At 39.6% G+C, this 15268-nt stretch overlaps 2 protein-coding genes across 4 annotated transcripts; one reads left to right on the forward strand and one right to left on the reverse strand.

The window, feature by feature from the left end:
• The first annotated feature begins 8235 nt into the window (after positions 1-8235).
• On the forward strand, positions 8236-10227 carry LOC116144271 (E3 ubiquitin-protein ligase complex slx8-rfp subunit slx8). Of its 2 annotated transcripts, none has more exons than XM_031429738.1 (3): positions 8236-8506; positions 8626-8694; positions 9047-10227. In XM_031429738.1, the coding sequence occupies exon 3, from the start codon at positions 9069-9071 to the stop codon at positions 10197-10199; it is 1131 nt and encodes a 376-aa protein (XP_031285598.1). In that variant the 5' UTR covers positions 8236-8506; positions 8626-8694; positions 9047-9068; the 3' UTR covers positions 10200-10227. The 2 variants fall into 2 exon arrangements, with proteins under 2 accessions (XP_031285598.1, XP_031285597.1); XM_031429737.1 differs by having other exon boundaries at positions 8237-8506; positions 8626-8699.
• A 946-nt stretch (positions 10228-11173) lies between these two features.
• Positions 11174-15205, reverse strand: LOC116144216 (purple acid phosphatase 15). 2 transcript variants are annotated; one of them, XR_004130231.1, is made up of 8 exons: positions 14898-15205; positions 14153-14344; positions 13668-14001; positions 13323-13540; positions 13028-13218; positions 12369-12653; positions 11542-11939; positions 11174-11457 (listed from the first exon to the last, which is right to left on the reverse strand). XR_004130231.1 is itself a non-coding variant. In XM_031429664.1 (7 exons), the coding sequence occupies exons 1-7, from the start codon at positions 15157-15159 to the stop codon at positions 11796-11798; spliced, it is 1626 nt and encodes a 541-aa protein (XP_031285524.1). In that variant the 5' UTR covers positions 15160-15205; the 3' UTR covers positions 11175-11795. The 2 variants fall into 2 exon arrangements, 1 of the variants encoding a protein (XP_031285524.1); XM_031429664.1 differs by having other exon boundaries at positions 11175-11939.
• Between the last annotated feature and the right edge of the window lie 63 nt (positions 15206-15268).

Consider the following 15268-nt stretch of genomic DNA (forward strand, 5'->3'; position numbering starts at 1 on the left):
GACACGGTAGCCGAAATCATGAATGTAATCGTCCCAGCCTCCTCATCCATGACCGCGGTCTGGGATGACCCAACTCTGGCAACGGGCTGCTGACTCGGCGGCGTCGCCAACACGTCCTCCACTCTCCTATCTTCCCTGGCCAAGGATTCCCTCCTCTTCTTCTCCCGACGCCAGGCAATGGACTCGCTCGCGCTGGGGACGATTAACTTCTTCATTAGAGTCTCTACAAGCACAAACTCTCCGGTTAGTGGGTTCAGCCTTGACTCACCAAAAATGATATGATTGCAATACCGAGCTAGAAGCACATCCCAGGTCTGCTTCAACGAAGGAAATGAAATACCTCGCTGAATTACCTCTACTTCGGCCTAAAGATAGCTGGTCCTGAGGTTAAACTCTGCCAACACTACCCGCCAATCCCTCTACTCCTTTGAAATGGCTAGAACCCTCTGGGTCACCACGTCCAAGCTGTCTCCGCTCTGCTCGGCTCGATTGTACTCAAGCTCTGCAAGCAAAAAACACAATCAAGATTTAGTAATCAAAGTACAAAAAGTAACAAAGTTCTCACTAGTAGCTCGCCAGCTGCTCGGGATGTCGCCCTGTCCTCTCTCTCCAAAGACTGCCTGACCCCTCACAAAAAAGTATCGGTCCTTCCAGTTCTTATCGTTGGACCACAGGTCGATCACTAGGTGAGACCGGTCATGCCTCAAGTTAATCAGATATCGACCCTTCTCATTGTCATTCTCCTTAAGAAAGTACGAGAACAACAACTCATGCAGTCCAAACATCACCTGGTTCCGGATACAGAGGTCCTCGAGAGCCATAAATAACCTCCAACCGTTCGACATGAGCTGAGACGGAGCAATCATGAAGTGGTTTAACACCTCCCAGACAAGGCGAGGAATAGGCAACCTCAACCCATCGTGAAACCACTTCTCATAGACACTAACCCAACCTAGTGCCTCCTAATCAACCCGCTTGTATGACCGTGGCCCCCGAATATCAACCGAACTCAAAATATGGTACAAAGTCCAGATGTGCCACACATCGCTTTCCTTAAGTGCGAGCGGATAATCCTTGGTCAAGATCCCGCTGCCCTATTGACTCAGCTTTTCCTCAGAGCTGCTATTGGATGAAGACAGACTACCAGCTCCTTCAGAGTCTTCCCTACTTCTCTCATGCCTATCTGAACCACTCGGGTCGGGAGTACCCACCCCTGGGGCAGCTACACTAACTCCAATCGGTACCCCAATTGAAACGCCCCCTTCGGGCATCATCACTATGGTAGGGGACGTTCATACTTGTCACCAGCATCCGCCACAACTCCACTTGAACTGGCCGACTCAGAGTCGGACATGATATCTTGATCGCCCAACCTGACGGACTGACTCGACTCTGACTTCCAAATTCCCAAAAACCTAAGTGTTAGGTAGTCACTCGCCCGACCTAACTGACTGATTGGACCTCACGACCTGGTCTCCCAAAAATCCAAGTGTCAAATAGCCACTCGCCTTACCTAATCGACCGAATGAACCTCATGACTTAGGCACCCAAAAGTCTTTAAGTGTTAAGTGGTCGTTCACCCCGAGCTACCGACCGAATCAGGATAGAACACCCGGCTATCGCTCGCCTTGCAACTTGTCGAAGCCTAAGCTTCGATCGACCCTCTCTGCCAACTAGCCCAGTCCAGAGTCAACAGCCTTTCCTCGCTCACCCCAAGCGACCAACTTACCTTCAAGCTCACCCCTGTGAGCCTACTCGTCTATGGCCACCGACTCACTAGTCCAAACACTCACTCACCAATCCACTCACACTCGGTCGGATGGACCGAACGACCTATCTATCCTACTTACCTACCACTTACAGCCCAGATCCACCTTAGTTGCTTAATTCGACCAGGCATACCGACCGAGCCGAACCAAGATGCTACGTAACACGACTTCGTCTCCCTTTTTTCCCATCCAAAATTCCAGAAAACACCAAAAAGCCAGGGAAAACCGTCGAAAACTCACAAAAAATCCAAAAGTTCAAGCCTATTCCAGAAAACCAAAACTCCAACAGTTCTAAACACCTCAAAACCAATTGAAACAACACAAACTTCATCCTATTTTCCAAAAATCCAGCAAACAAAACAAACCAAAGAATCAATCCAAAGAAGAGAACATTTACCATAAAATGACAGACTACAAAAAGGAAGCCGCCGCTGCACGAAGAAACTGAAACAGTAAAAAGAAAGAAAGAAGAAAATTTTCGTTTCAAAGGAGAATGGAAAATGAAAAATGCAAAGAGGGAAGACGAACAGACCGCCCCTGCGTTTTTATAAAGAAACTCTAACAAAAGTAGACACGTGGCAACTTGCGATTGGTCCACCGTCAGAACAACATTTCGTTTTCCCGCTTCCAAAATGAAAGGATCATCATCACCGTAGCGTGGCAAAGATCCACGGCACCTAGGAAACTGCAATGACGTACGGAAGCCTGGATCGACCGCCTTGACCTCCCAACCGAGCTAGCACGCGACTGTCAGTGGACCCAACATGCCCCCACGATTCACAAGCTCAGGAGGCCCTCCCGACTGGTTGATCAGCTTGGAACGGCCCGGCTCGAGCTCTTTCTAGATGAACAAGGTAGGGGCCTCGCCCATTCGTTCTTCCGTAGTGGACGAGTGGGCAACCAATGGTCGAAACTCTCATATTTCATACACTCGACCACCCGAGTACTTCGACCGAGCGAACCCTCAATTCAATATACTCCCTAACTCATTCGACCCAGCATCACAAATGGACACTTCGGTTATAGGATGATACCTCACCTCTCTAGTCGGTAGGACGTACCGAACGAGCACAAGAGTCCCAGAAATCGCCCAGTCCTTCGACCCTTCACACCGATCAAGCACGTCCTCTTGGGATGATGGCATACTCTGGATCGGTAATAGATACTGAACGACCCTTGACTACAAGTCACCTACATCGAATCGTTCAGTTACACCGATAATAGGTCATCCAGGAAGGAAGACTGAGCACACCACGATCGCCTTCTACTCTCTGACTTAAGAAACTCTTAAACTCAGAGAGTGGGGGACAAACTGTTAGGGCCAAAAATTGTCTTTGGCCCAAATAGGGGAAACATGACCGGTAGTGAGGAAGAAAGCAAGCCCAATCCCAAAAAGGCCCAAGCTAGATTAGTCCCATTTGATACGAGATACAGCCTGCCTAAACCATCTAGGCATGGGCTTCCCAGTTCCAGCTCACTTCCTAGGCCTATAGGTGAGTTCAGAGCCCACGACCCCACTGATCACTTTCCTGTTCCTGATCAATCTCTTATTCGAAGTCACTTTCCTGTTCAGATCACCTTCCTATTCAAACGCTGGTAAAACAGCTCACCACCACCCTAACTCTTCTAGGGTTTGTATCAGAGTCACACGATGACTCCTACTCCCACCAAGATTAGGAGACCAGACAGTTACTATATAAACAGAGGCCAGCCCTCTCACAAGGGACATTACATTACACCTTCACACCCGAAGCTCTGACTTGAGAGCCTCACAACACTGCCGTAGTCACAGTCCCCGACTAGACTTCCGGTAACCTCTTTACTCCCTAGCCCTCATTATACTGGCCTCTTTCAGCCTTGTTGACTTGAGCGTAGGAGTGCCTACGGTAAACACTACCCCGTGTTTCCCGTTCGCTTTACGCCTTTGTTTCTCTACGTGTGCAGGTGCAGCGGATCGCTAGTGGCCTCAACCTCACGGGATCAGACTCCCCTTCCGTACAGGTAGATTTTTACATCTACAATAGGTCACAAATCTTATCGGGTCTGACGTGGCCAAATAACGAAATAAACATTTTACGACTCCGTGCCTTAGCCCAATTCTGATTTGGGCCAACGTTTAAATCAACCTTATAAATTATCCTCTCTATGAGTTTGATTATCTTACAAGTTAAACCAAACTCGGTTAAACCCATTAGCCCACAACATTCCATAAATAGGAAACAAAATCCTATTCTCCAAAATCTCGAATCTCATTTAGAATGTTAAGCTTAACCTGATAAAGGAAAAAGATCATATCTTCTTCCTAAGTAAAACTCCTCTACTAAGTAGGATTTAGAGTCCTACTAGGATTCAGAGTCCTACTATGATTCTAACCCCTTTAATTCACTATATAAGCTGGGGCAAACCCCTTCGTTAGGCATTCAGAAATCACTCATAACACCTAGCTCTCAAAGTTCCTACTCCTAAGAACAACTGCATTATTACAGTACGAGTAATGCTACATTTACACCACTCTTTTACACCATATTCATTACATCATGATGTGGCATATGCCACAACTACACAAATTTTTAATTATTTTTAATTTTTAATATTATAATAGAACTTATGTTGTTGTGGCATATGCCACATAATGATGTAATAAAAATGGTGTAAAAGAGTGGTGTAAATGTAGCATTACTCAGTACAGTAATCCTTCCTGCCCTCAGTCCTCACTAAATCCCATTAATCTTGCTGACTTAAGGGTCGAAGTGCCTACGATGGACATCACGCCAGTGTCACCTAAGCCTTCACGTTTCCTTTTGCTCTTTGTGTTTGTCGATCGGATTGTCAGTGAACATAGAACCTAATGATCATCCACAAATGGCTTGATACAGTTTGGTTGCCACTATTTTATTTTAGTGGAGTCTATATTATTTGTTTATAAATTGACTATGACCAAACTAAAATGGATTATAATTCAATTAAGATTATCAAGGGAAATCATCACTGGGTGATTAAGTGGTTAACTAAGATTTTTAGGTATATTATTCAAGAGGTCTTGTCTGGTCATTAACTTTAGAACCCTAAAGGATTAGTTGAGGTGCGTGTAAATTGATCCGAACACTCTCGGTCATAAAAAATAAAAAAAAAAGTTATCAAGGGAAAATCAATCTTAAAAGAGATTTTTGTTATAGTTCTTTCATAATTGATGTAACATATTTATCCAACTTAAGATTTTCCCTAATATTAATGTCGTGCGATAGTGTACAAATCTCGATTAGCATACTCTTGTTCATGTGTATTGATCGTTTTCTACATTATTATTATTATTTTTTTTTTTTAACAAATAGGACAAGAAGGAAGCACATCAAAGGGTGAACCAGTGTATAATGGTTGACCTAATCCATGGGATAGCTATACCTTTTGCTTGGATGGAATCCAAGCACTCACTTTTACGAGAAGGATAACTTAATTATAGCCATTAATTTATCATTTAAAGATTCAACACTCATGCCCTACTCTTTTATTTTAGGACTCGCTTTTCACACATTTCTTTAAGCCCCTCGTACTTTGTTATTTCTCTACCAACTTTTTTCTATACAGTATGTCCGCAAATTCTTCCTTTGATTAATTAGGGATTTTAAAGTTCACCATTTGTTTTTTGTTTTAACTTTTAAAAAATATAAATGGAAAAGCTCTAATTCATTTACTTTCTAAAATTACGATCGGGTTTTGGATCAAATAATTAATTGTTAAAAGATTGTAACACAATGAAAATGAAAATAGTTTAACTCTAAGCGGTTGCTTGGACTATCAAAGAGATTTGCTCATTACATTAACTTTTTAGATTCGAATCTCAAAACCACTTACCATATTATGACTTACCTGATCATTTGGGTTTGTAGAGTATTTAAAAGACTTTCGAGATTAGTTAAAGTGTACACAAACATTGTGACTTATTTAATCTTTTAGGCTTGTAGGGTATTCAAAAGACTCCAAGGATTAGTTGGGGTGCACACAAGCTGACTCGAACTCCTGATTATCAAAAAAAATGAAAATAATTTTTTTGTTTTTGTCTATATATTTATTTATTTTTTAAATCCTGAAAATGTAATAAATTCATAGTGGGTAGATTAGTGGACCAATGAAAGGTCTTATAGTTTTGTCCATAAGGACCATAACCAAAAATGTTGCTAGAAATTAGAAGAAAAAAGAAAGCATGGTGGCTCAATAAGTACTAAAAAATAACGTTGAAGTCATCAAATACTAAATGCATAATAATAATAAAGATAGGATAAGATATATTTCTTTGTGTCTTGTCAACCAAAGCCAACCCACTCTTACCAATAATAAGCTTTAAAACCAACAAATGTCCTTCTTCATCCATTGTTTTAATGAAAGATTTGCAGCATAATAATACTGTTTGAGTTCAATAGTTGATGGGCTAAATTTAATTATAATTGGTAGGACCATAAAAAAGCTGGCATCACCACAATCTTATTAATGGTCGGTCAATTACTACGTATATCAAAGTTGTAAACTTGTTGAACTGGTGAAAGTGTTGACCCACCTAAACAACCTTTTTACATCTATTTAAAATTGTAGTGTTTTTCAAGGAATAATACACAATTAATTGCCATTCCATTTTAAATTAATCTCTCCTAAACTTTATATAAATGGTTACAGTTATTAAAAAAAAAAAAAAAGGAGAAATGATATATAAAGTGAAGAAGGGTTACTGGTCCATCTGAATTTATAAAATATTAGTGAGTTGATAAATAAATAATATATGAGAGATATATTATAGTTTAGTGTTTTGATTAGCGTTGACTTGAGTAGGCTAGAGGATCACATGAAAAAACAATTGTCTTATAGAATAGTCATCAAGGTGCGAACAAATTGTTGTTCAACGTGTGTCCAATAATGTGATACTCAGCTTTGAGTTACGTTTCTATTTGATCATTCCAATATTCAATTCATTTTTTTTTTTTTTTTTTTTTACTTTTATAGTTATAATAGTTAGAACTAACTAATCTTGGAGTTTAGTTAGGCTTTGTCAGCTCTTTTACGACTAAACAACTTTTTCCGACCTAAATAATGGTTTAATGACAATTTTCTATCTACGCGCTTTTAAAATACTATTTTACTACTCAAATTTATATTTTGTTTTCGATTTCGATATCGTTGCGACCTCACATCACTACCATTCTCTTTTCTGATCTTGACTCACCAAAACCTTTCAAACTCTACTCCCGTTGACTCTGCCAATTGTTAGCAACCAAACTATTAGAGTTTGCACAACCACCTCTCCTGAATTAAATTAATTTCAATCACCAAAATCCAACCTTCCACCACCAAAAGACTCATCGACTTCTCCCTTTTTAAAAACCCCAACAGCCTGGAATGAGTTTGATTTCTCTTCACCGTCAAAATATAAATTTGGATAGTAAAATTGTATTTTAAAAGTTTGTAAGCGAGAAAATATTGTTAAGTCATTATTTGGGTGGGAAAAAGTCTCCTTTACACACTAATAAGATCAGATTACAAGCAATATTGGTTCATCAATTCACTTAAATATTGCACAAAGACTTTACATTTAAATAATACCTTTATTTTTTAAGTTTAATTATAATTTTTTCATATTTAACAATCAAAAGTCAGAATAGGCATGACAATGTTTCTTGGAATTTTGGGGACCCGTCTCGTCCTATCCCATATGGGGCGGGAAGCCCTGGTTTTTTAGGGGATAGGGGCGGGGGTGGGGGGTGTTTTAATCCTCGTCCTCGGGGATGGAATGGGGGTGGGTGATGCCTTTCTCTTGCCTCGCCCCACCCCACCCCGCCTCGTGTATATATATATATATATATATATATACACACACACACACACTTATACTTTTCTCTAATACCTATATATTTTACCTAATTACACAATTATCTTACCTATATAAATCCATATTTTTCTAATTTCCCTCACCCTAAACAATTGAACAAGAACAAACCTTAATCCATATTTATTTATAATTAATTATGTTTAAACGATTAATTTAAATATTTATTATGTAGACGAGAATTAACTATTGTGTTTGTTAATGTTTAAATTAATTTATGTTTATGTAAAATTAACAGGATGAGAACAAGTCTTTAACATTTGCTTTTGGGGTGGGAAAAGGAATTCTTATCATCCCTAGAATGAGAATGGAGTAGGAGTGAGAAGTGATTTTTAAGGGGGGGGGGGGGGGGGGGGGGGGGGGGGGGGGGGGGGGGGGGGGGGGGGGGGGATCTCGTCCCGCCCCATTGCCAAGCCTAAGTCAGAACTGGTTAAGAGTAAGAAAAAGTTAAATCCATAATTGGAATAATTGATTTGGATTTTAGTTAAAAAAGATAGAAAATACTGAATACCAATTATAACCCGACAGGGTAAAAATATAAAGACAACTATAACGTGAATCCACGGAATAAGATAAGCCACAATCAACGAAATACAAATAACTGACACAGAAAAACTGAAGGTGGCAAATTAGTAAAACCACAGTCCAAAGAGCATAGAAAGGTTCCCGTAAACAAAGGGAAAGGAAGAAACGTAGACAGACGGAGCCATAAGACTCGCTCCATTGTCCAAAACCATCTCTCTCAAAACACACATCCATTCTCTATCTCAATCAATCTATCTCTTACCCCTCGGAATATTTGCGGTTGAGAGAGAAACCCACACAGAAAACCTTTGATTGTTTTCTGTTAACAAAACTTCTTTTGGTGCGTGCTCCTATGTCTTCTTTATTATCTTCTTTTAGTTTTCACTTTCTCTCTTTCGTATAGTTTTCCTTAATTTCTGAGGATATTTTGGTTTTTTTTTTTCTTTTTCTTTTTTAAAGTCGTGTGCAGATAAATAAGTGAAAGCCTGAAAAAATTTCAGATCTACTGCTCTGCATCTGCTCTCAACTGTAAGGTATCCAATGCTTGTTTAGTTTCTGTACTTTTAAATGTATTAAAATTTCTAACTTTATATAAAATTTTAGTTTGTTTTCACATCTCCAAGCTTTGTGAGTGTGAATTCGTTTCATGTGCAGTTTCTTTCATCATAAATGTTTTTCAGTTCAGTTTCCAATAAATCTTAACACCTAAACCAAGTTTGGAACTTTCCAATTCTTGAATTCATCGCATCATCTGCGATTTCCGAGATTTTTCTTTTCATTTTCTCAAGTTATTTGTTTTTATTGCTTTTTACAAAGTTTATTTTTATCGAGTTCTGTGACTTCTGGTTTAAATGGAAGAAGGTGGTTGTGTTGTAAGCAGGAGGCCTTCGCTTTTGGACCAAATGTCAGCTGTGCCAGATCGGCGTGACCCTTTAGCCGGCTTGACTCTTGACGCCATCTTGGCTAATAAAAGAATTCTGTCCCCACCGCCTCCTCCCCCACCTCCGCCGGAAACTTCTTCAGGCCGCACGCTTCTTGATATAATCCGCGACGAGGACCCTGTTAACAGAAACGTTGGTCACAAAGACAGGAGAAGTTGGAAAATCTTCCGGGACCGGCTTCGGCTCAAGCGCGCCGGCGCTGCTTGGACCTCGAGCGTGCCTATTCCGACTTCGGATATCCCTATCTTGGGTAGTAGTGTCAATCATGGGTCGCAACTTTCTCGGCGCTCTTCGGTCAGGTTACAAACAATCCCCTCCAATAACTTGGGCGAGTCAACTCAGCCGATGAGTCAGCCTGAAGATCCAGCTTTCATTTCCAGACCTCTGTTCACACGCCGGAGCTCGACTAGATTTGCCACGAGTCCAATTTCAACCGGCTCAACTCAAAACGATGACACGCAGGATACTTCCATGCCTAGTGAAGTTCCGCCGTCTCGTAGCTTCAGGCCTCAGATGTCCCGCCATAACTCGACGCGGTTTCCGTCATCGAACCCCGATTCCGACGAGACCTACGTTGACCCTTTCGACGTTGCGCGGGAGGGAACTCGGCGGCTGGCAGTGGTGTTGGCGGAGGAGAGAGCTTTGTCCGCACGTGAGGCTGTTGCAGCCCAACAGGCTGCAGAAGCAGAGGCTGCTGCTGCGGCAGAAGCAGAAGAAACAGCGGCGGCGGAAACCGCTACAACAACGAATGCTGCATCTACAGCCTCGGCTGAAGTACCGCGGCCGGTGAGGATGTCATTAATGGATTTGCTAGAGGAGACTGATAGACAGATGGGGTTGGAGGGGTCTAGGTACTCAATGAGTGCTGAAGATGACGAGGAAGAGGAAGAAGAAGAAGAAGGAGGTGGCGTGGAAGAAAATGCAGGAGGGATAGAGTATAATTGCTGCGTTTGCATGGTGAGGCATAAAGGTGCGGCGTTTATACCATGTGGACATACGTTTTGCAGATTGTGTTCAAGGGAGCTTTGGGTTCAGAGGGGAAATTGTCCCTTATGCAACGGTTTCATTTTGGAAATACTTGACATATTTTGATTTTTCAAAATATGTAAAGAAAAAAGAACAAAACAAGAAAAGGTTAATTTCATTGTTATTTGTCTCCCATCATCATCTTGTTTGATTTAGGAGAAAATATGTGTAAACAGCTCTCTCTCTCTCTCTCTGTGCTAGTGGTTTATTTTTATTTTTTACTTGGTTTAATGATGAATGTTTTGATAAATTTTGGAATATAGCAAGAAAATGATTTATTGAAGATTTGGAGCTTGTATATAGTTAATGTGATTTGGTGTTTCTGTATTTTGGCGTGTTGGTATTTTTCTTTTGTCTTGTTTAAGAATTAAAGAGAATATGCAATGGCGGGGACTGATTGGTAAAGCCAAACAGGATGAAGATGAGATGGAGACGGGTTTTTCTTTTTCAAAAATAGGGTCAGGGTCCTTATCTTTTTCAAGTAGAATTATTTGATTGATTAAAGTAACGTCTTCCTCTTTATCGCAAATCAGAATTCTTCAGAAATGCTAAAGATCAGGATCTGGAGGGATTTATTTTGTTTATTAATCAAGTTGGTGGAACAGTTGAGTTAGGCAGTGACGGAGACTGAATGGAGCTATCCAATTACTGTTGAAATATATACGGTTGAGTTAGGCAGTGACGGAGACTGAATGGAGCTATCCAATTACTGTTAAAATATATACTTGAAGTTGCCAGTTAGACGAGTGTTTTAAACTACATCAAAGATAATGAACTATATTGGATGTTATAAAGGAAATTCTTGACGATGGTGTCCAGGGCAGCTTTTTACAAACAAGCAAATAATAATTGCAACTTATTAATTGGAGGAAGAATGGGTTGTAAATATCATTAAGATACTGCTTTATATGATGAGGAAATAGGTAAACTGATGATGATGTTTGTCTAGACCTTTCAACCCAAATATGATCCTCTCAACCTGTGGCTTTTAAAAGAAAATCAAACAGGGAACTAACATACCTAATCTAATTCCAAAACTTAACAACTCATGTTTATTCCATCCAACATTAAAATTTAAAACCAATATGGATGAAGCTGTTGGCCAAAATAGAAACACCAAACACACAACTAATACCAAATTAATGTTTAAAAAAAAATGATAGAAGAATGTTGTTACAAGTGATTATTGGTTATTTTTGTTGGAAAAGAAAACACTCAATTACACAAAACCAATTGCTAGAAAGACAGGCGGATGCTCTAGCGGCAACTAAATTAATTTATTTCTTCTTCAGGAAAAGGAGGCCTGAAGTTAGAAATGATTTTGCTGCACAGAAAAAGCATCAAGTTATGAGGTTATGAAATCAATAATAGTGTGTAATAATACCTCATTAATGCCGAGAGTATACACATTCTGTCTCTTCCTTCTCTTCTTCAACTCTTCATATCGTACTGCCATGAAATTTTACACGTCTGTATCAGAAATGTCTGTTGACAACTCTTTCAGCTTCACCAAACGTTATGAGGAAATGCTCCATTGGAAAAATTTTATGATCTATAATTATTGATTCCTCCATCGGTCACATTGGTTAAAAATTTCATCAGAGGTGATTGTAATGCTCCCTTGAAAGGAAAAGACCATAGAGAGTTTACTAGGAATTGAGTTTAGCTAGATGCAATTAGTTTCTGTCGGGTGTAATGAACAGGGCACCTATCGAGTTGCCTCACAATGTAAATTTGATCCCCAATTTTATTGTGGGAGTCCTGATTCCGGTACCATGTCCACAGTGCCCACGTCTCATTCTTTACCTGCAATTCACACATTGGAAAGGTTCATCAGATTTTAGGCTTATGGTGACTTCAGTTGTGTTAATAGGAACTTATTTTTCTCCACGGCTTAAGGAACAGACTAATGAGGGCAGAACCGCAACCCTGCATATCAGACCCTAAAAGATAGTTTGCTTTTACATATATGTTTTTCATCCAGTTGTGCCTCATGGTATCAGAGATGAGTAGTTGGGAATCATACTCAATTGAAAAAGTTGATTCCCGTCAACTGTATGGATTCTCCTAGGAGGGGCTGGTAAATAATGAGAAACACTATTTACAGTGCAGTTCAGACTACGTTTTGCAAGCACAGGCCATAAGGTCAAACTCAGTCTGACATTAAGAATTTAGATGTTACAATTACTAAGTTTGGGCTGAATTAGAAGGAAGCAAGAGAGAGAGAAAGAGTACCTCTAGAATCCCATGCCCAAAACTACTTTCTCTGAAGGCACTGTAGTCAGGTTGCCGATCCCAACAGAAATTACCCACCGCCGGACCATGTGAAAAGTTTGTTGCACAGAAGCCACCCATATACGTATCAGGAGTGGTTAATGGCTCTGGACACTTACCAGGTTCATCAGCATGTTTAATAGCCATCTTTTCACGATTACCACCATCACCAACCGTGATATATACAGGACCACAAGAATCTAATGTATAATTATAAACTCTATTTGACCTCTCATAAGCATGAACCTGGTACATTTTCAAATAAAAAGATAAAAATTCAGTACACTTGAAAACAAAACTAAGAAAAGGTTTCAGACGAATCTGATCTCCACTATATATATATATATGGAGAGAGAGAGAGAGAGAGAGAGAGAGAGAAAAGTTCCAAGCAATGTAGGGGTTAATTAAATATAAAGTTGTATAGGGATGTTTCAATTAATTAATTGTTTGATTCAGTGCTCCATAGCATCCAAACCCTCTTTCAATGTTTATTTTCCTTTGTGGTGATGTTCAGTGCAAACGGAAAATTGCCTTTCTTAAATGCTAAAAAATATACTGGAAGTAGTTTCATTCACATGTTTTGCCTAAAAGTTCCATTATTCTAAGTTATCCTGACTTACATGTCCATTGAAAACAATGTCAACACCATAGGAGTAAAGTAATTCTTCCATCTCCACTCTCATACACTCTGCTTCTCTGTAATGAGCTACATAAGAACTGTACCAAGGTGGATGCCAAGCAGCTACCAGCCATGGAGTTATAGATCTGTCAAAATTTGCCAAGTCTCTCTCTAGCCATTTGAATTGATCACCTGCAAAAGAAAAATACACAGAGATTTATATGGTATCTTCTTATATAGTTGGTCAAGTGAAGAGGAAAATAAAACTTGAATTGATTGATGGTTGGTCATATTACTGGATTTATTATACGCAATGTAGGCTCCGAGCATGATAAAATGAATCCCCCCAGCATTGAAAGAGTAGTAGAATGAGGATGAAGATCCACTCTCTTCAGATGGAAAGGCAAACCTAGAACTGTAAGCTGCAAATGTCTTGTTTCCAGCTTGTTCTTCTATCTCATGGTTCCCTTCAACAACCATTATTGGAATTTTAGAGACTAAATTCTGCATAAACCTGCAATAAGAAAGTAAAATAGAATAAGCTAAGGTACATTAATAGACTGAAAGTTAAAAGAAGGTATTTCACAAGTTTCCAAAAAAAAAAAAGTAACCATAAAACGAAAGAGCAAACAAAGTTCAACCTTCCCCAATAATCCCAACGCGGCTGATAGGTTTCATGTATAGGAGTTTGTGAAAATGAGCAAGAGTAGCAGTCAGAGCCAGTTCCATTTGTGAGGTATAAGTTTGCGTAAGTGACATCACCAACCAATAGCACAAGATCAGGTTCATTACTAATCAAGTGGCCGATTGTGGTTGATGTATTGTAAGTAAGACCGAGATCTCCAACTATTGCTATTCTCTTTGGATAACTCTGTGGACCAGAAACTGGCATAGTTCTGAAATAGTATATATCACTCATGGCTGATATAGAAGGATCTCCACATTGATAATAGTATTGTGTGTTGGGTTTCAACCCTGTACTGACACAATAAAACCTTGTGATGATGTATACACATCAATGAAGAATATAGAACATAAAATTGTTTAATCTATGCATTTCATCATCTGGTATCAAGTCCAACCACTAGTTGAATCCAAATTATAAGATGGAAAACCAAAATTGTACCTGTAAGTCGAACGTGGTGGATGATTCCAGAAGTATAGTTTTTGAGGCCTTCAAATGGATAAAGCTGATTATAAACAAGAGAATATCCTGTCGCTTCATGACTCAATGAATTTCTTAACCTTCCGTAACGAACAATGCTGGACACTGTTTTCGGGTCTAATGGCTTTATTCTGTCACCAATTTGGAATTCCCCTGCATCACATGTCAAATAGATTCATTCTATCGGTTTATATCTTTACCAAAATTGAAAGAATAATAAAAATCTTCATTTTGTTGCCAGACGACAAAAACAAACCAAGGCATCTCCACAATTACCACTATTATTGCCTTTATTATCATACTACTTCTATATACTACACAAATGACCTTTCCAGCTCAGGTTTCAACTGCTTTAAACTAATTTAACCTTGTGTTCTAAACAGTAAACACACAAGATAAGGAATACTGAATTTGATTTTTGAAAACAATTTTCAGCATAAAAGGGACGCTGGGATGCATCATGTATTAGAATTTAGCAGCAATTATATGTCTGTCATTTGTAAGGCTTTCTTACGCGGGCTCTGCAAAAACCTAGTGGAATGTTATAACACTATAGAAGCGTTTTAGTGGCAATAAAAATTTAAATGAAGGTAACTAGAATTGACAAAAATACAAACAGAAAATTTTAGAGTCATGCATCGGAATGAAATCCGTGAGCTCCAAAATTGATAGGTTATGAGAAAAATAAAAGGAAATGAAAGAGAACCTGTGATCCAGGAGATCCAAACAGAATCATAACTAGTGGATAGTGAGACTGATATTTGCTCGGGCTCGAAACCTTTGACACGGCGGCGCAACCTAGGATCGGTGTCTGGAATATCAACCGCTTTCCCGCGTAAACTGGTATCATACGGTACGGTTACGGGGTTGAACGGTCCGTCCAAAGTTGAAGGAATATTGTGGGCGCGAATGGCCATAAGATAAAGCAGAAAGATGAAACAACAGTAGCGGAATGCATAAAGGGCCATCGACACATTAATTGAGAGAGAGAGAGAGAGAGAGAGAGAGAGATGAAAAGATTGTGAGAACTGAGAAGGAAGGAAGAAGAATAAATAATGTTAAAGGTCATGAAAGTGG

This window comes from Pistacia vera, unplaced genomic scaffold, assembly GCF_008641045.1.
Source record: "Pistacia vera cultivar Batoury unplaced genomic scaffold, PisVer_v2 Contig44, whole genome shotgun sequence".
Taxonomy (NCBI): domain Eukaryota; kingdom Viridiplantae; phylum Streptophyta; class Magnoliopsida; order Sapindales; family Anacardiaceae; genus Pistacia; species Pistacia vera.